Below are 19,233 nucleotides of genomic sequence, written 5' to 3'. Positions count from 1 at the left end.
CCCCCTCGACCCCGGAGCCTGCCTGCCGGGTCTCGTGCTCCCACCCCGCGCGGGGCCCGCCGGGAGTTGGCTGAGGAGGGGGCGGAGAGCCAGGGAAAGCCCGCCCGGGCCCGCGGCGCTGGTTGCGCAGGCGTAGAGCGCGGGGCCCGCCCCTAGGCCAGCGGCGCGGCCATATTTAAAGGGAGGCCGGGGCGGCGAGCCAATGGGTGCCGAGCGTGCGGGGGCGGGGCGTGGCGGCGCGAGGCCCCGGATGTGGCTGCTGCGGCCCCTCCTCCCCCTCGCTCCCCTCAGCGCCCCTGGCCGCGCGCCGTCGCTCGCTCGCTGGTCCCAGCGCAGGCCCGTCGGGCGGCGGTGAGGAGGCGCCGAGGCGGAGGAGCGGGCGGCGGCGGCGGCGGCGAGGCGACCGCGCGGAGGCGAGCGGGCCAGGCCCAGCCGGGCGGCCGCCGCCATGAGCGGCTCGTCGGGCACCCCGTACCTGGGCAGCAAGATCAGCCTCATCTCCAAGGCGCAGATCCGCTACGAGGGCATCCTCTACACCATCGACACGGACAACTCCACCGTGGCGCTCGCCAAAGGTAGCGGCCCCGCGGCCGCCCCAACCGCCCCGGCCCCCGCCCGCCAACAGCGCGCGGCCGCCCCCCGCCCCTCGCGGCGCCCCCCGCGGGGCCCGCCCCCGGCAGCGGCTCATTGTGCGCGGCCGGCCCGCCCAGCCTGGCGGGGGGGGGGGGGGGGGGGGGCGGGTCCGGCTCCCGGCGCGCCGCCCCCTCCCCGCGCAGCCCACCTCCGCAGGTGGGGGGCCGCTGTCGCCGGGCGCGCGCGGGGAGCGGGGTGCCTGCGGGGGAGGGGCGGGGCGAGGGCCCGAGGCTCCCCGGGGCCTCCGCAGAACACTAGTCGTGCAGGCCCTTCTGGAACCTATTAAGCAGCTGGGGCCTTGAGCCTGAGCAAATACCGCGTCCTGGTGGAACCTCCTGCCGGGATGGGGGCGGCGGTCGGCGGCTGCCTCTTGCCCTGCTGCGGACGTTGCGGCCCCGCCGACGCCTCCGGGAGACTCAGGAGCGGAAAGGTGTATTGTGGCTCCAGAGGAGTCCAGAACCCTGTCCCCGCTTTAGAGGCAGGAGCGGGCTCCGAAGTTTCTTTGTCTCCATTCTCCAGGGAGGACGGCGAGTGTCGTTCCCTTGCCTCTTAGAGGGAGCTGATGGTGCAGGAAGCCTGTCTGTCCGCCGGGTCTTGCTAGGCCTCTAAGGGTCGGGGCTCAGCCTCCACGCTTGTTTGCTCGGAGCGAGCCCTAGGCCCTCGGGACGCCGTCATTCCGAACTCTGGGAGTATCTCCTAAAGCATAGCGCTCCCAAGTTCTGGGGCAGACCGTTTGCACTGCTCCGGGGGCGGATTCAGGGTTACAGACAAGGGTATGTGCTGACGTGTACTCTTGGCACTCGAGTGTGCGCGCCATGAGATCCCCATTGGAGAAACTGAGGTCCAGAGTCTCTGTCCCTGGCAGCAGTTGTGCTCCTGTTAGGTAGAGGCTGCTTCAAGCCCAGCTCTGCCCCAGAGACCGAAGAGGGACAGACCTGGAGAGACTTCAGTCTCTGCTGGTAAGGGTCCACAACCCCGAGAAGGCCTTCGGGCACACACAAGCTGGTGCTGCGGGTCCAGGTTGTGGGCCCGCTCCTGCCCGAGTTTCTGTAATAGCTCCTCCCGAGGCAGGTTGTGGGAGGGTGAGGGTAACAACCTCCAGGCTTCTCTCCTAGCCAAACAACTCCCTCCTAGCAAAACAAACTCCCAGGGGTGACGACGTGGGGTGAGGCTTCAGGCAGAAAGCAGCTGTCGGGCTGCTTAATCTTTGAAGTCAGGTGTAAACGGTGGTGCTCTGCAGAGCCGACCTGGTTTGCTGGGGACACTGGGCTTCCCGTGTTCACACTTGAGAATGTTAAACTTCACGGGATTGTCAGGCTCGGATGTCGTTAACCTGTCTTTGTGACCTAGAACCTTTTGGAGCATTGCCAACTGGGGTCTTGTAGGTGTTGGCCATTGGAAATTGGGGGGTGTAGGGTAGTTGTCGGAAGGTGAACTGCGAGTGCTCCGCTGTGGATGGTGTGCGGGGCAGGGCCGGTCGTGGAAGGCTTGAGAGCAGCAGTGGAGAGGGTGGATGGAACGCCCTTGGCCGAGGACAATAACCTAACGGTTCTTTCTTTCAACTCCAAAGTGAGGTCTTTTGGTACTGAAGACCGTCCCACAGATAGGCCGGCCCCCCCAAGAGAGGAAATCTATGAGTACATCATTTTCCGGGGAAGCGATATCAAAGATATTACTGTGTGTGAACCTCCGAAAGCTCAGCACACACTCCCTCAGGATCCTGCTATTGTTCAAGTAAGTGTGTTGCCCTGCTTTGCTGTGGCACGGTTTCTGAGAGGCTCTGGTTTCCAAATGGAACTTGGTGTCATCTGTTTGGCGGGAGCGCTCAACTCGAGGAATAGCCTTTTAGTGAAAAGTGGTTTAATTTCTGTCTAGGCCGTGGTGTTCCTACGAAATGTCTTAATCTCAGCATGCGGTAGTGTGTGCTGTGGAGGGAGACTCTCTGTGTGAGAAGGGGGTGGTGGTCTAGTCTTGTCCGGGGTGTTTGGGGAATTCTGTTTGTTTTCACATTTGGGTTGGGACAGCAGGACTTGCTCTCTTGACACTGTCTAGATCTTAAATTCCAGTGTTGTGGGACAGTGAATTTGCAATTCTTAGACCATACACCTGCTTGCTGTGTTAAGGCATAACTTTTTAAAAATTTTTGTTTATTTTTTAAAGATCTTATTTATTTGGGAGAGAGCACGAGGGAGGAGGGTGGGCAATGGGGAGAGGGAGAAGAAGACACCCCAAAGAACAGGGAGCCAGATGCGGGACAGATCCCAGGACCCAGAGATCATGACCTGAGCCGAAGGCAGTTGCTTAACTGACTGAGCCACCCAGGTGCTCCCATTAAGGCATAATTTGCCTAGGATTACCAGGGAGCCTCAGTTAATATTCTCTGGACTTAAAACTTAAAGATTCCCTGGCTCCTCTGAGGTTCATACTATGGGAGGTGCTCCCTGGAAGATAGGAGCGTGTGTGGGGGATTCTGGGACGTGTGGAGGAGTCCCAGGCCAGACTTAGGAGAGGTTTGCAGCGAGAGTTCTCAGGGACTTCGGAAGAGGCAAGTACCTGAGCCAGGCCTCGAGGGACAAAGGGGCCTTTTGGAAGCAATAGGCAGCAGTGTCCCTGAAGGTGTGGGGACCAGAGAAAGGGTGCTTGTCTGGGAACCTCACGGCTGTGCTCCCGTGTGTTGGGACAGGGCCAAATCGAGGATGGCATACCCACACAGAGGCTCAACTGCTTGATGACAGTGGGGCGTCATTACAGGGCTTGAGTTAGGGGAAATTGAGGTTCGGGTACCTGGACAGGCAGTGCTGGGTATGGAATGTGGGAAAGGCAGCTTTGAGCTCCCTTAGATCATCCTGGAAACGTAACCTGCGCCCCCCAGCCTCCAGGAATACAAGCTGACAAATCAGGCTGCCTTTCTCTGTCTGAGCAGTGCTTTCCAGGCGGGTAATGGGAGGGCCTTGTGCTGCTCTCATTTGTGTGTCTCGTTGCTCAGTCTTCCTTGGGCTCGGGCTCGGCCTCCTCCTTCCAGCCACACGTGCCTTACAGCCCCTTCAGAGGGATGCCACCCTACAGCCAGCTGGCTGCCAGCTCTCTGCTTAGCCAGCAGTATGCCGCTTCCTTGGGCCTAGGTGAGTAACCTGGTTTCTATCTGGTAAACTGCTGGTACTGTGACCTCCAGGAAGCGGGGCCACAGACCCTGATAGTGGGGACACTGTTCTTGTGATATTCAGTTTGTATCACATGCTTAGCACATTACTCAGTGCAATTTCAACTAGTTAGAATGCTTAGTAATTAATTGAGAGTGAAAGAGTCTGAATTTTGGAACAGATGAATCAAATCAAAATTTATTTGAAATGTTGGTCTGGGTGTAAGTCATGATACATTTGCTTTCAATAAGAAACAAGTGTTATGTGCGATTACAGATGAGTTCTAACTATTGGTGCGTCTGTAAACCTGTAAATACGAAAGTTGAATCAACATCTTATCTATGGTAATCGTTTGTCATTGCTTTGCTCAAAAGTTATTTCCCCAAAGGTGAACTAACTCTGGAATGAGGTTCTCTTCCGCACGTGTAGAGTGAGAGTCTACCTGGCCCTGGAAGCAGCTTTGCAATGTGTTCAAACCCTGGAGTTGGCAGGCTCCTATTCAAGCGTAGGGCTGTGAGCAGGCCCTGTAGACCGGTTCTTAGGTCACTTTTTAATCAACTTGTCTTGATTGCTGCTTCTAGTGTGGGTGCCCTTGTCAGCCTGGCTCACTGTGTTTCTAGAGTAGGTTTGTGTGAGCCACTGTCCTACGAGGGACTGCTTGGCTCCTTCCAAGCTTGCTAGACACAGGACGAGTGTCTCGTTACTTATTTGTGTACTTTCTCTTTTGCTCTTCTCTCCTCTGTCTTCTTTTAGAGAAGCTGGTGAGCCCTCCAGCCTCGGCCGCAGCTTCCAGCCCTAGTTCCTCTCCATCTCCACAGCCCGCCTCAGAGCTTGACATGTCCTCAGAGCCACATCAGCTCACTTCCAAGGGTAACCGCAGTTTGGGAGAGCTGCATGCTGTCTTGCCATCCTGAGAGCAAGGGGGTAAACCAGTAGCCCAGAGTGACAGTAGCTGTAGCCAAGCCCGCGGGTCAATTAAGCTGTTCCCATTCGATTCAATACATAGTCATGATTTATTAATGAACTCCCAGAGTTTTAAAGAAGGGATTGGAAAGAAGTGACCAAGCACTTGTTCACTCTCCCTGGGCCCAGGGTCAGTTTTGACCAATACTGAGACTACCGAACATGGGAACTTTTCCTCTGTACAGAAAGCCTTTCCCTGGGGTTTCTGCTGGTCCCAGATGTGTTCTAGATTGCTGGGTGAGACTGCAGGAGAGCGTCTCTAAGAAATTCATGTGTTGTTCTGGGATCTCTGTGCCACATTTGTCAGTCATCCCAGGGGCCTCAGGTGTCTTTATAATGTGAAGCCCCTTTAAAATTGGGAGACTTGCTCGAGCTGTTGACCAGGTGGGTGGTGTGGGCCTAATGACAGCTTGTTAATGCTGGTGTGTACCACCTGTCTCAGCTGTGCTGTGGCACCTCTTGGGGCTTCTTGACCTTTCCTGATGTTCTCATTGGCGAGGTGAGATTCATGTCCCTGACTGAGCACAGGAGCTCTGCCCTCACCACTGCAGAGGCTGGGTCCAAGATCGCACCTGGAGCTTCCACTGTGGCACACAACTACTGTCAGGCTGTTATTTTGCACGTGTCACTTTCTGCTCCTGCGTGGATGCCGGTGTGTCCAAGTTGTAGAAGCAGTAATGTGTTTTCCCAGTTAAAACTTGTATTAAACAGTTCATCTTTCTTTGGATCGTTTGTGTGGAATTGCTACTAAGGCAAGATGGTTTAACTGGTTTGGTTTTTCTCAAAAGCAAAGGAGCCTGAGAGTCTTGCCCCCTCAAGTTAGAGTGTGACAGGAGCAATCTGGCTGCGTCTCTGGGAAGGCCCTGCTGGGCACGGTGGCAGGCCGGGGAGGGTGCTCTGTCTAGCATGATGCCTGTTGAGTGCGCCTGCGGGTGCCAGGATGCAAGGCCAGGAGTAGCTTCTGTGCTGGTCATAAGGGATTTTTCACAGTCATTGCCTTAGTGTCTGTGCCACATGGACAGTAAGAAAGGTGAAAGAGCCAGTCTTGACATGTGACGGGCTGCCTCTCATAGTTACGTCTGCGGTTAGGGCTCAGTTTTTCTGTGTCAAAGCTCTGGACCTCCACCCAGCACCGCCCCCTCACTCCTGCCCCCCCCCCCCCCACTTAGACTGTGCAGGGAGGGGAGGAGAGGAGATGGGCCAGTGTGGGTGGCATGTCCCCTCCCTTTCCCTGCCTCAGAGGACACCTTGGGAGCTGAGACCTCCTCCAAGGCTTGGCTTCTGAGCTCGCAGCTGCTGTGCTCAGGGCTGGGGGCTGCAGTGTTGTAGGAACAGACTTCACGCGGCCCGCCTCCAGGGCCAGCCTGGGAGCCTTCGTTTCTTCCGGATGTGTTACTTTTCTGTAGTCGGCTTTTATTACAGCACCCTTTTCGATGTCGTTATTCCTCAAGCAGACACAACAGTGTTCTAGAATTTAAAGAGTGATCACTGTATTTACTACAAGATCCTGGACTGGGATGGTTCTTGTCCAGCGTGGACTGGAACGAAATAAATTCTCAGACCGTGAATTTGCCAGCATCTTGGAACCCATGGAGCCCCCTTGGGGTTAGAGCTTCTGTGGTTTTTGGAAAGCTTTGTTTGTTTGTTCGTTTATTTTCTGTGTCCCCCTCCCCGCCCTGGAAAGCTGTTTCTAAACCACCTGGGAGGTGTTCGTTTTTGGCAGAGTGTTTTTCTCTCCTCGGTGTTCCCTAGCTTGGGGATCCTGGGGCTCAGGGCTCCCGGATGAACTGGCCTTGTTACCACCTGGCTAGACAAGTGGGGGTGGTCTGGGAGGTTTGGTGGGGATTGGGAGAGTCTCGAGGCGGTAACCTTCAACTGCCTGGCATGACACCCAGAAGGAATGGCTGGAGGGGCGTGAGGTTCTCTCCTCTCTGGTTTTAAGCCCTCCTTCCCCTCCCATCTCAGGAGCTGGTTTTCCATCCGTCCCAGTCGGCAAGAGCCCCATGGTGGAGCAGGCTGTCCAGACTGGTTCTGTTGATAACCTGAACGCCAAAAAGCTGTTACCTGGCAAGGGCCCAGCGGGGATGCAGCTCAACGGGCGCCCCGCCCCGCCAAGCAGCAAGACCAGCAGCGGTACTAAGAACACTTCGTTCTCCGGAGTTTGCTTCATGTTCTCAGGGCGGCATGCTGCTTCCTGGGGTTCTTTTTCTTTTTCTCTTCTCTCTCTTTTTTTTTTTTTTTCCATTAAAAAGCACTGATCCCTGCCCCCACCCTAAACACCATGTGCTTGGCAGGCCCCCCTTGCTGCATGTCCCCCGCGGGGGCGCTCCCCTGCTTCACTGCTGGGCTCCGCTTCCCTAGGCGCTTGCCTTACTCTTACTTTTTGCGCCTTAGATGTAGTTCAGCCGGCAGCTGTGCAAAGTCAAGGGCAGGTGAATGACGAGAACAGAAGACCTCAGAGGAGGAGATCAGGTAACAGCTGTTGCCACTTGAGTTCTTGAGTTCTGGGGAGCCTCGAACTGTCCAGATGTGCTCTGCTTGCCCCTCCCCGCCTCGTCTCTGTGGGTGACGGTTTTAGGGAGTACTGGGGCTCAGTGTCTGTTTCTGTGTGCTCTGTTTCCTCCTTGTCATCCTCCATCTCACTGAGTAATGTCAGGTTGGTGGCTTACCAGCCATGGCTTTCCTTTCTTACAGGGAACAGACGAACAAGGAATCGCTCCAGAGGGCAAAACCGCCCGACTAATGTCAAAGAAAACACAATCAAGTTTGAAGGCGACTTTGATTTTGAGAGCGCCAATGCCCAGTTCAACAGAGAGGAGCTGGACAAAGAGTTTAAGAAGAAACTGAATTTTAAAGGTGTTTGTCGTTATTCGGAAATTGCCCTCTCTGCCAAGGAGTATCTGTAGAAGCAGGTCAAGGAAGGACGGGCGGGGGGGAGGGGGTGGGCAGTTGGGCCAGTGGCCAGTGTGGAAGCAGCGCCCCCTAAGGAGTTCCTGAATGAGGAGGAGCCTTGGGGCCCTGTGCAAACTGCTCGGGAGGAGGAGCAGACCACGTGGCCCCAGGGTGGACAGGACTGGTTAGGATTCAAGGAGGGGATTCCACAAAAACTGAAGACCCCCCCCCCCCCCCGCAGCACTTCTGAGGCTTGAGGACAGCTGCCAAGAGGGTCCACTCTGGTAGAAGGGGTGCTTTGTTTGCTTCTTGGCATCCCAGTGTGTTCTTCTCCACACAGATGACAGAGCTGAGAAGGGGGACGAGAAGGACCCAGCAGTGGTGACCCAGAGTGATGAGGCTCCTGCTGAGGAAGACCACCTGGGGCCCAACTGCTACTACGACAAGTCCAAGTCCTTCTTTGACAACATCTCCTCTGAGCTCAAGACCAGGTCAGGGGCTGGGAGGGCACTGGGCTCGGGGCTCATGAGGCCTGGATGAGCTGGCAGGCCCAGACCCTCATTCTGCCTCGGACCTCCTGAGACCAGGGCATGCTCTCTTTGAAGACCAGCCTGAGCCCTAAGTTCAGGCTCAATCTAGGATCCTACTCACGTTTTTGCCACGTGGGTACATCGGGCCTAGTGGCGCCAGCAGGTGGCAATGTGGAAACCCCCAGCAGTCACAGGCACCTGAGGGGTCTGACCAAGGTCCAGCCCTGACTTCCGTCTTGGCTTTGTGGCCCCTTTGTCCATTAAGGCTGGGCTGGGCACTACCCTCCGAAGCTGAGCAGCTGCATCGTTCAGTTCCACAGCACCTCGTCCTGGCCCGCTCCTGGGTCCCCGTGGACTCTGGGGGCCTGAGGCCCTTGCTACTCGCAGCAGCTGGCCCGTGTTCAGTTTGGGGTGTTCTTTCATCTGACTCCTGGCAGCTGGGGACCCTGTCGTGCATTTTTAGTGCCTCGCAGCTGGTGCTCACGTGCTGCCGTGTGAACAAGCTGGACGATAAGTGGAGTCTGTAGAGTGGGCACAGCTTGGAAATCCAGACGCATTCGTTCCGCACTAGGAGTGCCAGACACTGCTGGGTGTCAAGGGCACAGCACGGAGCAAGCTGGGAGTTCCTGCTTGCCCACGTCTCTATTCTGGCAGGGGAAGAAAACGATAAAAACGTGCACATCCAGGATGGAAGTGCTTCCGGGAACGGGACCGGGGGAGGCCGGGCAGTGGGAGCGTAAAGGTAAATTGAGTGTGTAGGTCTCACACCATGTGGTGTTTGGGAGTCAGCGTGTAGGGGAATGAAGGAAGCTTCTGCAGACAGGCTGCTGGGGGGCAAGGCAGGCAGTATGCATCTGCCACGGGCTGGAGCAGAGTCCAAGAGAGTCGGCCTGGGATGAAGGGGGATGTGTGTGTGTGGGGCTTAGTAGTAGGTCACAGTGACGACCAGCTCATGTGCTGAGAGCCATGGGCAGCTGTCAGGGTCGGAGCCAAGGAACTATGCCATCTGACACCTCAGCTGTTTCTGTTGAACATGCTGAAGGTGGGCAAGCGTGAGGCTGGGTGGCCCATCTGGAGGCTTTCGCAGTAGTCTGGGTGTTTGGGAATAGGGTGGAAAGTGGTGGTAGAGGAGAGAGCTTGGCTTGTGAATGCACTTTGAAGGGGGAGCAGACAGGGTTTGCTGACTGGATGTGGGGAGAACCGGCACAACTCTCTGGGTTGTTGGCCTGGGCAGCTGAAGGGTGCAGCTGCTGGTTCTTTTAAGTGAGGCCTGTGGGGGCCGTAGAACAGAAGCTCAGTGCTGGGTGTGTGGCCTGTGAGCTGCCTGTGAACAGACTTGGGGGTTCTCCCCTGCGCTACAGAGGTGGGTGTTGGCAGCATCCTCAGTATGAAGGGTGCTGGGGCAGCGTGCATGTCCCCACTCCTCCCAGAGCATTAGCATCACATTCTTGGAGACCCTGTTCCATCCAGCCCAAGCCCCTCTTCACATCCTAAAAACTTGTCTGAAGGGGTCCATGGTCTGCTCCGGGTCTTGGAACCCACATGGGCACTGCCTAGTGTCACGTGCTCGCCTTTGTTGATAAAGGCGTGAGAGTTGACGCTGAGCAGCCTAGCCCAGTGAGAAACAGACCTGGTTGGAGATGTGGCTGGGAGCACCTGCGGTGTTGGCTCTCTGGCTACAGGGTCGGGACTGGGTCACACCCCTGCTGGCTCCAGCAGCAGTCACTCCCTGCCTGGTTTTCCTTCCTCCCGTGCTATGTGAGGCTGGGGCCTGGCTCAGAAAGTGGTGAGCGGGTCCTGCTGCCTTTGGCCTCATGCACCTATCTGTGCTTCAGTTCCAGGCGGACTACGTGGGCTGAGGAACGGAAGCTCAACACAGAGACCTTTGGGGTGTCAGGAAGGTTTCTTCGTGGCCGTAGCTTCAGGGGTGGATTTCGAGGGGGCAGGGGCAACGGTACAACCCGTCGCAACCCAACCTCCCACAGAGCTGGGACTGGCAGGGTGTAAGGATGCAGCCCGAGGTGAGTGAGGGAAGGAAGCTTCTGGGTCCTCTGGTGGGAGGGCCTGATAACCAGCCTCTGCAGGAAGAGCTTAGGAGCTGGAGACGGCTGGCTCTGGTTTCCAGTAAGAGGGGAAGCCTCCAGGAATCCAGGCCAAGATGAGGGCCCAGACCCTCCCAGTCATGCAGGGGGCTCCTGGGGAGGGCAGGCCCTGGCGTTCTCAGTGTGGTCAGCAAGAACAGCTTGGCCCAAGCCAGCCTCCCCGCCCCGGCCTGCAGGGACTCTGAGACTACATCAGCAAGGTCCCGGTGACTTGTGTCCCGTGGGTCTGGGCGGTGAATGGGTTGCAGGTGTGCCTGGTGCTGACCTGCCCCAGCCAGGTGGGCCCTGGGGCTTCCTCCCTGTCCCCCGTGTGTACAGAGATGATTTCCATTGTTGGTTGTGATTGCAAAGTCTGGGGAGCCTGGGCCTGATTGAAGTGTGAGGGGGGCTGAGCATCCCTGTTCTCCCTGAGAAGTGTGTGTGCCTGGCTCATGCTGGGTGGCAGCCTGGCGGAACGTGCTGAGCGTACTCACTTGGTGTCCTGTCCCCTTCTTGCAGGCGCCTGTGGAAGTCGCACCGAAACAAAGCTGTGTCTGAGGATATTGGAAAACGCTGCACTTACTGGGAAGACGTGGGTCACTTTGTTTACTGAGTTTGGAAAATTCCCGTACTACTACTTATGTTTTGGACTTAACTGAACTTGGACGTGGTCTGAGTTAGAACCACTTGTTTTGGGGGAAGTATTTGTGGGTAACCTCTTTGAGGTATCTTGGCCTGTCTTTCCTCTTTAGTTGCGCACAGCCTAATTCTAAGGTTTTGGTATTTTGGAAGGTTTCTAGAGCAAAAGCTTGATCCTCACTTGTGGCTTGTTTTTTGTGACAGCTTTGACTTTTTTAAAGTGGAACCAAATTTCATTTGGCCAATGTGGCAGCCAAGCTTATCTCTATAACCCAGCTGGCCTCTGGTGCTGCTGGCCTGACACCCCCATGGGCACAGGTGGGGTCTCAGGAGCCAGGCAGGGCCAGCATGGGAGTGTGTGTGTATGGGGGTGGGCCCTAGGGCAGGGAAAGTGGGGTGTCCCACGGATCATGTTGTATAAGCAAACCAGACAACCCTTACTTACATCCAGTGGCGATGTCAAGGTTGAGGGCTGGTGGGGGTGGGGGGTGGGGCGGGGAAGAGGGAGAATCCTGGAGGCTTAGGAAGGGGTCCTGAACATGAGCTAGGAACTGTCGCTCAGAGCCTGACTTCCATAGGAATCGGGGTTGGGGGCCAAAGCCCAGGGCAAGCCCCCCTGTGGGGTACCTATCCTTCCTGCCCTGCCCCTGCCATCCTCAGACCCAGGCCAGTCAGTGTTGGACTCTGGCCACTGTTCAGTGTCTCATCCACTTGGAAATGAGCCAGTCTTTTTTGCAAGGTCAGTTGACCAAGAACATATTTCTTCTCAATTGTAAATAGTTGTGTTTTTGTTTTACCGTGGGTGGAGGGTGGGTGGGGAATATAAATTTGTTGCATGAGTAAATGGGTCAGACCTTTAGTGTAAGCATGCGCCCTTCTGCTGGAGCGGGCATTGTGTTGAACATAAGCACCTTGGTAACTAAACCCCTTTAAATAGCTATAAAGGTTTTAGTTCTGTATTGATTCAGTTACTGTAAAAGCTTGGGTTTATTTTTCTAGGACTTAATGGCTAAGAATTAGAACATAGCAATGGGCTGCTCTGTTGGAGTAATGTAAATTGTAATTATAAATAAACATGCAAACCTTTAAAACTTTTCTTCTTCACTGCTCTGAAAGTAAATAGTTCTGTTGATTCTGCTGCCTGAGTCACCTCATGTCTGACTCGCCCGTCCTGGGGCATGTTCCGGCCTCAGGCTGGTAGGATCCTGGGGGACATCTGTTCGAGTGAGACTGCCCTGGCTGCTCTGGAGAAAGGGCATGGGTCAGCCCAACTTCACAGCGGGCCACCTCCCTGGAATGAGTGGCTCTGCTTTCCAGACACTTGGGACACAAACTAGTTTTAAAAAATTCAGTTCACAGATAAACCTGCTTCAGAAGTGGTCCCTTTGTTGCTTTCCTACAACCTCCAAGCTCCCCAGAGCTTGTACATCTTTGGTACCGTCAGGCCTGTTACGGGCCTGGACCCCAGCACCAGTACCATGCATGAAAGCAGCCCATTTCGCTGTCGTGGGTTTGGCTGACTCTGAAAGCAGTGTCAGACGACATAAGGCCCATCCCGTCCGTGTCGCATCTCCCTCCGTGCCTACCCAGAGCAGGACCAGGCAGCAGGGGAGTCAGCCTGCAACATCAGGGCCCCATTGTCACTTTCAAAATTTCAACAAATTCTTGGCAACCTTCCTTTGCAGGGGTGGGTACGACAAGGAACATCCGTGGCCAAGAAGAAATGAAAATCTTCCATAGCGTACATGCTAGATGCAGGTAGCCGGGGCGCTGATTCTAAACTAAGTAGGTGACTCAGCAGTTGCACTAGACAGGTATTTCTGCTAGCAAATCTAAATATAGTCAAGTCAGATTACCACTATGACTAACTTTGCTATGAAAATTTTAAACTGACATTTTAATAATTACATATTTTATGGTGAACTTAAAATCTACCTGGGCCTTTTTATTCCTTTTTAGAAGATAGAATGTGTACGCGCCATTCAGTGAGAACTCAGCAAGAGAAGCTATAGACTGAGTGGGAAGCAGAGCCCTTTGTGCCACGTCCTCGGGGCACAGGGAGACAGAAGGGGATTCTGTCAGCAGGCCTGGTAGCAGAGCCTCCCGTGAAGCAGCAAAGCTGCGGGCGAAGGGGGTTAAGAGTCTCCTGTGGAGACCTAGCTGAGGGCCAGGACTGAGGCTGAACGAAAGCAGGGCAGTCACTGGCTAGAGAGAGAGAGTGAGCAGGGGGCCGTCAGCACCAGGAATCTTGCAGGAGGGGACAGCAACGTTAAGACTTGATCTACTACAAACCAGAAATACAGGACTTGTTCACAGCAGCTGCTCTGCAGAATTTTGAATTCAAACACTTAATTGAGTGCTGCTCGTGCTTGTGTCCTTCATGTTCTGTGTGAATTAGGAACTTGCGTGAGCGTCTATAAGGAACAAGGTCGGTCTAGTTAGAACCTCTAAAGGAGGGAAACGGGAGTTTTCTGTGTCCATGTGAAGTGCTATGTGCCTCTGTCTACAGAAGCCATCACACTCTGCATGCCCTTGTAGAGTGGCTTGGACTCACAAACCAGTAAGGTGGACACGCCCTGCCCGCCACCAGTGGCTAGTCTCAGAGCCTGGTGACAAGGAACATGAAGGAGAGCTCCCACTAAGGACAGCACTCCCGAGACGCAAGGTGAGGGGAAGACTCCACTCTACGGAGCTGTCATAATTCCACCGAGACACAGATCCTTTTAAGAAAAGGTTAACAAATACGGAAATTTATTGCAGGACACGTGGACAGTAAATGGAATGGAAATGCCTACATATCATTTTGAGAATCATCCATGATCTGAATTTGAAAATCACTAAGATTTCATCATCATGATGCTTTCTTTTGTTTCTTCTTTTCATTTTCTTCTTTCTCTTTTTCGATCTCAGCAACATATTTTTCAATTTCTTCAGGATTTAAAATCTACCGAAGAAAGTTTACAGTTAGCCCCCAAGCCACACAAGGTGCCCCAGAGCACCAGTGCCGCCTTTGGGGAGGGAACTCTTGGGCTCGGGCCAGACTGCACCTCACAGCTGCTTCTACAGGAAAACCAGGCTGGGTGCACCTGATCCAGGTGACAACAGTCTGAGCCTGCCTGTAGGCAACAGAAAAGCAGAAGCATATCTGCTGGGCTGCTGACAGCTTTTCAGTGTGTCAAGAGCACATCATTTGTGGGGGGCCTTGGGAAAACCTCTCTCCTAGCACTGAAGCTGCAGGACAAGGGTCCCTCCCCCCCCCCCACCCCCGGGAATGCCCCAGAGTGAAAGACAGCAAATAAACTTGGTGATTACCTTGAGGGGTTGATCTCGCCTCATGACAGCCAGTTCAATGTTTTTGCCGCCAGACTGAACCACCTTGGAAGGAAGAGAATAACGTTAGACATGGCCACACAGCTCTGACAAATGCCTCAAATACTGCCCCTTAAGGGGAGAGGGTGGGACACCCTGCAGCCCCAGCCCCTTCTTCCACAGAGCAGCTATGCTCACAGCCCTCCCCACCACTAAGCCCCAAAAGCTGGAGCCTAGCCTGGCCTTCTGACACCCCCTCTGCCTCTTTGGCTTTACCTGCCAGCACCTCTGAAGTGCTGGCGCAGCCCAAGGCCTCATGACTCCCAGGCACCGTCTTCCGTTCTAATTCCCCAACCTCAGCGGCAGCAGGAACCTCAGCAGGGCTGGGCGGGCTCTGAGTGGCAGAGTCCACCCCTGGTGGTTCCTGTCCTGCCTCTGCTTCTCCTTACCTGTGTGCTCTCAGACCTGGTCCCTGATCGCTCTGGCCGCGGGAAGGAGCTGCTGGAGCACCGGGGCAGCGTCCAGTCAGAGCACGCCCTCAGGGGCCCAGCGTCACCGCCCACACTCTCGGCGCCTCCCCTCCTGCTGCCTGTGCACCAGCTGCCCACTGCTGTGCCCTCCGTCCTGCCTAGCCCAAGCACCAGGTGTTCAAATGCAAACGCACTTCCAGGAGGGCCTTGATAACCAGCTTAATGGTCAGGTCGTCCGTCTCAATGGCTTCATCAGTATAATTCTTCTCTAGAAATTCACGCACAGATTTGGCGCCCCGGCCTATGGCATTGGCCTGAAACAAAAATGTGTCATGTGGTATAAGGCACGACAATCCAGAGCCAGCCCAAGAACGTGGCCATGGCTGCCGAGGCCAGCCATGGGTCCCAGTGAGAGGGAGCCTGGCAGCAGGTAGATTCCAGGCCCTGCTCCATGGCTTCCTTTCCCAAAGGGCTTTTTGGAATTGGTGCTGATCCTCACTAAGAGTGGGATTCTTTCTCATGAATGAAAACACCTGTGCAATTTGACTTTATGCCATGTATCCCCACGCCTCACTGTGGCTTGGACTTTGTCTCAAAGAGCAAGCGTCATGACTTCTTTGCTCCCATTACCAGCAGAAATATCGTGGAGCAGACAGGTAGTGTGTACGTGTGCACAGGCACTGGGAAGACAAGGCCACCTTGAGCCACCAGCTTGGCCTCTGCAACCTCCTTCACTGGCAAGACCACCCGAAGACCCTGTCTGGTCAGGGACTCACCTTCCAGGCATGGTATGTCCCTGAAGGGTCAGTCTGGTAGAGTCTGGGGGTGCCGTCAAAGTCAAAACCCACAATAAGGGCAGAGATGCCAAACGGCCTGCGCCCGTTGCTCTGTGTATAGCGCTGGTGGGAAAAGGAACATGTTAATGCTACCTTCTCATCGTGAAAAGGCCCCCAGAACCCACCCTAAGCAACACACACGGCATTCAGAAGAGCTGTGGTTTCACTGAGGGGATGGAGATGCTCTCAGGTTATCTGCAACGCAAATGACGAATGAGCCGAGGCCACGGCGCTCAGCAGTCCTCCTGCCCTCTGTGCGTTCTCGCTCAGAAAGACGGGAAAGCTAGACCTGTGAGCGGAACTGTGTCACAGAGCACAACCAAGGCCACTGGAACTACTCTTGACAACAAACACTTCTCGCTACACTTGGTTTTAAAATGACTAGCGTTTCATCATGAGGTGGGGGTGGCTTTCAGCATCTCCCAAGTGCTGGCTAGCCAGTCACACGGGACATCAAGACAAAAACTACCGTCTCCCTCCAGGACTGTCCCATGCCACTAAATGAGAATAATGCCACCGAAGTGGGTAAGCTGTAGAAAGTTACACTTGTACGAATAAAGAGCAGGACTGTGCACAAAGTCAGGGCAGTCTAATTCCCCTGAAGTGATACGTGCAAACACACACACACAGTAACGTGAACTACTGGGGCAGGGCCCTCCGTGGCACAGCAGTGACGGCTCTGTAGGCAGGGCCGAGCCACAGGCGGGGGCCCACCTGCTTCAGACTGGCGACGTAGCGGGTGATGTACTCCACGGTAACTGGGTCCTCCACTGTCAGCCGGTGGCTCTGGCACTCCACCCGGGCCCTGTTGATGACTATCCTCGCGTCAGCAGTGAGCCCTGCAAGAGCAGAGAACGCCCCCTGACGCACACCTCACCTCCCACTGAGGATGGCCCGGGCCCCGTGGCCAGACAGAAGTTGCACTCAAACCATTCCTCTGACACCTGGCTCTGTGGTCATCTGGGTGCAACGATCGGCCTGTGTGAGCAGCTCAAAGCAAGTCAATCCCTAGTTTAGCTCAGGTGAACTGGGATCCTCCTACAGTGGACCTGCAGGGAGGAGTGCAGGAAGCCACGTAAACGGCAAGAGCACCCTGCACACCCCCACAGCAGGGTGCCATGGCCATGGAAAGCCAAACCTATCTCGAGACTCTTAACTACGATCCAGTCACGCGCTGGCAACAGCACAGGCCTTGATCCAGAGGGCACCCCGAGAAAGCATGGTGAAGCCTTTTTTTTGTTTCCACAAGTCCAAATCTACTGTTTTTAAAACGATTTTTAGTTTACCAATTTCCGTATCTTCCAAGAGCAAACCCACCAAGATAGCCTCCAAAGGGCTGATCGTTACTGACCTCTGAAAAATAGGGCACCGGCCTCAGACTCACCTGCGAATGCCATGCAGACGTTGTCATCCAACGCACAGATCTTGCGCACAGTTCTCTCATCCTGCAGCTTGGCCACTGACTTCTTCTCTACGCCCAGAACAACAATGTCCTTTCCCCGCACGCCAACCTTCAATAAAAGTCAACACGGTACTTAAGAAAGTGACAAGAGTTTCTCCCAGGAGGCACAGAACACTAAGCAGATGGTAACCTGGTCCTGGGAACACCCTGGGGCTGGACACCACACCTGCAGATCACGGATGCTGATCCATTTCTGGCAGAGCTAGCCCAGGTGTCATGACCGGGGTGCCCAGTCCTCTGCCTTGAACATACTGATACACAGTTTCAATTACAATCAATATAAGTAACTACTGTATCAAAGAGTCACATACAAGGTTTTTAAGCCCGAAACCCTGACGTTCAAGTCAAATGCTCTGAAAGCAGTGTTTCTGTAGTTGTGAAATTGTACTAAAACCCACCCCACTCCCTCCTACACGATGACACACTGATGTGCACAGCTGTGGGGAAGGCCTGATTTGCCGTCAGGTGGCAGGAGAACCATAACAACTCCTCCTGGGAACTCAACTGCTGTCTGTGATTAGCAGATACTGTAGATTTAAGAGGGATGTTTTAAAAACGTGGAAAAATCCCCAATGGCCAGTTAACTGTCCCTCATCAGGGCAGGAGCAGATACGAATGGGACAACACTTAGAAGAGTAACAAGACTTAGCTTAGAGCAGATTTTCCAACCAGGGTACTATGGGCATTGGGGCTGGCTGATTCTTTGGAAGTGGGACTGCCTCCCCACCTGTACCCCTAAAGGTCAGCCAGTAGCACTTCACAGTCTAGGGCAAAGAAGAATGTCTCCACCCATTGCCAAATGCCCCTTGGGGTGCAAAATCCTGCCCCCCCCCACCCCCTTGCAGTCGAGAAGTACTGGTTTGCAGTGTTTCAGATTTTGAGGCTGGCTCTCCTGTCTTAAATTCCCTGGGGGGGGGGGGGGGACCAGGCCCAGAGGCACTGGGAGGATTAAGCAAGGCCAGCCACCCTGGCTGGCCTGAGGGAGTACGAGGGGATGGGGGAATGTCCCAAGCAGCTTCCAGTGCTCTTTAACTTAAGATAGGTCACAAGATGGATTTTGGACCTTAATTTCACAAAAGATTCAGTAAGCAAAAACACTTTACACTTCAGAGTTATGGATACTTTCTCTCTGTTCTGACTCAAATCTCTGAAACAACAGGTGATAAAAAAAAAAAAAAATAACCAACAAAGACCATCATACAGTTTGACCAGTAAGCAAACCGACAGGTGTCTCAAAGACATCCCGAATTTAAATTTCAAATGGTGGTCAAAACGGCAAGTTTGTGCTCAGACGCCAACAGGAAAATGCATCAACACACCGCCCAACACGGTGGAGGGCTCCCTGCGGCACCGCCGATACACAGAACCCGCTTCCCTTGGTTCCTGAAGCCCACCCGGACCTTGAGGACAGCCCTTTCCCTAGCGGGGGAAGTCCTTAAGTGGGAACCTCAGGGTGCGGTTCCCCTAAGTTGCTCACAGAAAGGACTCACTGAGCCCGCCACGAGCCGGCCCTGCTGCTCGGTGCCCAGCACCCGGGCCTCCCTGCTGCCCGAGGTGCACGGGCAGGGCCCAGGGCCGTGCAGGGGTGACCCGCCAAAATGGCCGTCCCCTAGGCCGCTCCCACACTCTGAACTACCCGAGGAAGAAAAGCACCGCTCCTCCGCAGCTCAGCACGCACCCTGAAGCCGCTGGCCAGCACACGTCCGCCGCGACCGCCCTCGGGTGAGCGGCCGCCGCCCGGCGGGCAGCGCCAGCGGGCTTCCCTGCCGGCCCGGCACCCGCGGCTCGTAAACGCGCCCCTCCCGTCTCCTGCAGCACCACCACCGGCTCCCGGGTCCCACTAACGCCGCCGTGCCCACCCCACAAAGCCACCCGAACCGGACGCACCCCTGCGACAAGGGGGGGCCGTCGGCACGGCCGTCCCCAGGCTCCCCCCCGCCCCGCATCCGCCACCGCGACGCCGGGCCCGTGGGCCAGGCCCCGCCGGCCGCCGCTCACCGCGGTCGAGCCCTTCTTCACGGCCTCCTGCGCGTACTCCACTTGGAAGAGGTGGCCGTCGGGCGAGAAGACGGTGATGGCGCGGTCGTAGCTCATGCCGGCGGCGCGCTGGGGCCCGGGAAAAGCGCACACTCACCGCCGCTAGGCCCGCGATTCACGACGCTTCTGCGCCCGCCCCCGCCCCCGCCGCGGCGCGCTGCGCTGCGGGCGTACGGCGGCGTCGGGCGGCGTCGGGCGGCGTCAGGCGGCGTCGGGCGGACGTGCGCGCGCGCCGGGGCGG

The 19,233-nt window shown here is 55.6% G+C and overlaps 2 protein-coding genes across 4 annotated transcripts; one reads left to right on the top strand and one right to left on the bottom strand.

The window, feature by feature from the left end:
• The first annotated feature begins 273 nt into the window (after window positions 1–273).
• On the top strand, window positions 274–11,969 carry LSM14B (LSM family member 14B). 3 transcript variants are annotated; one of them, XM_025864966.2, is made up of 10 exons: window positions 275–575; window positions 2,204–2,367; window positions 3,620–3,755; window positions 4,527–4,643; window positions 6,702–6,869; window positions 7,131–7,208; window positions 7,431–7,592; window positions 7,969–8,119; window positions 9,994–10,179; window positions 10,759–11,969. In XM_025864966.2, the coding sequence occupies exons 1-9, from the start codon at window positions 449–451 to the stop codon at window positions 10,163–10,165; spliced, it is 1,275 nt and encodes a 424-aa protein (XP_025720751.1). In that variant the 5' UTR covers window positions 275–448; the 3' UTR covers window positions 10,166–10,179; window positions 10,759–11,969. The 3 variants fall into 3 exon arrangements, with proteins under 3 accessions (XP_025720752.1, XP_025720751.1, XP_025720753.1); XM_025864967.2 differs by lacking the exon at window positions 7,131–7,208 and having other exon boundaries at window positions 274–575; XM_025864968.2 differs by lacking the exon at window positions 4,527–4,643 and having other exon boundaries at window positions 276–575.
• Window positions 11,970–13,612: 1,643 nt separating this feature from the next.
• Window positions 13,613–19,151, bottom strand: PSMA7 (proteasome 20S subunit alpha 7). Its single transcript, XM_025864974.2, has 7 exons — window positions 18,954–19,151; window positions 16,878–17,004; window positions 16,208–16,332; window positions 15,434–15,556; window positions 14,852–14,971; window positions 14,191–14,253; window positions 13,613–13,822 (listed from the first exon to the last, which is right to left on the bottom strand). The coding sequence occupies exons 1-7, from the start codon at window positions 19,047–19,049 to the stop codon at window positions 13,730–13,732; spliced, it is 747 nt and encodes a 248-aa protein (XP_025720759.1). The 5' UTR covers window positions 19,050–19,151; the 3' UTR covers window positions 13,613–13,729.
• Window positions 19,152–19,233: the final 82 nt, after the last annotated feature.

Source organism: Callorhinus ursinus, unplaced genomic scaffold (genome assembly GCF_003265705.2).
Source record: "Callorhinus ursinus isolate GAN/ISIS: 27379988/994484 unplaced genomic scaffold, GSC_fseal_2.0 scaffold89, whole genome shotgun sequence".
NCBI classification, from domain to species: domain Eukaryota; kingdom Metazoa; phylum Chordata; class Mammalia; order Carnivora; family Otariidae; genus Callorhinus; species Callorhinus ursinus.
Note: the sequence above shows the minus strand (reverse complement) of the source record. Positions and strands in the feature narration are given on the sequence as shown.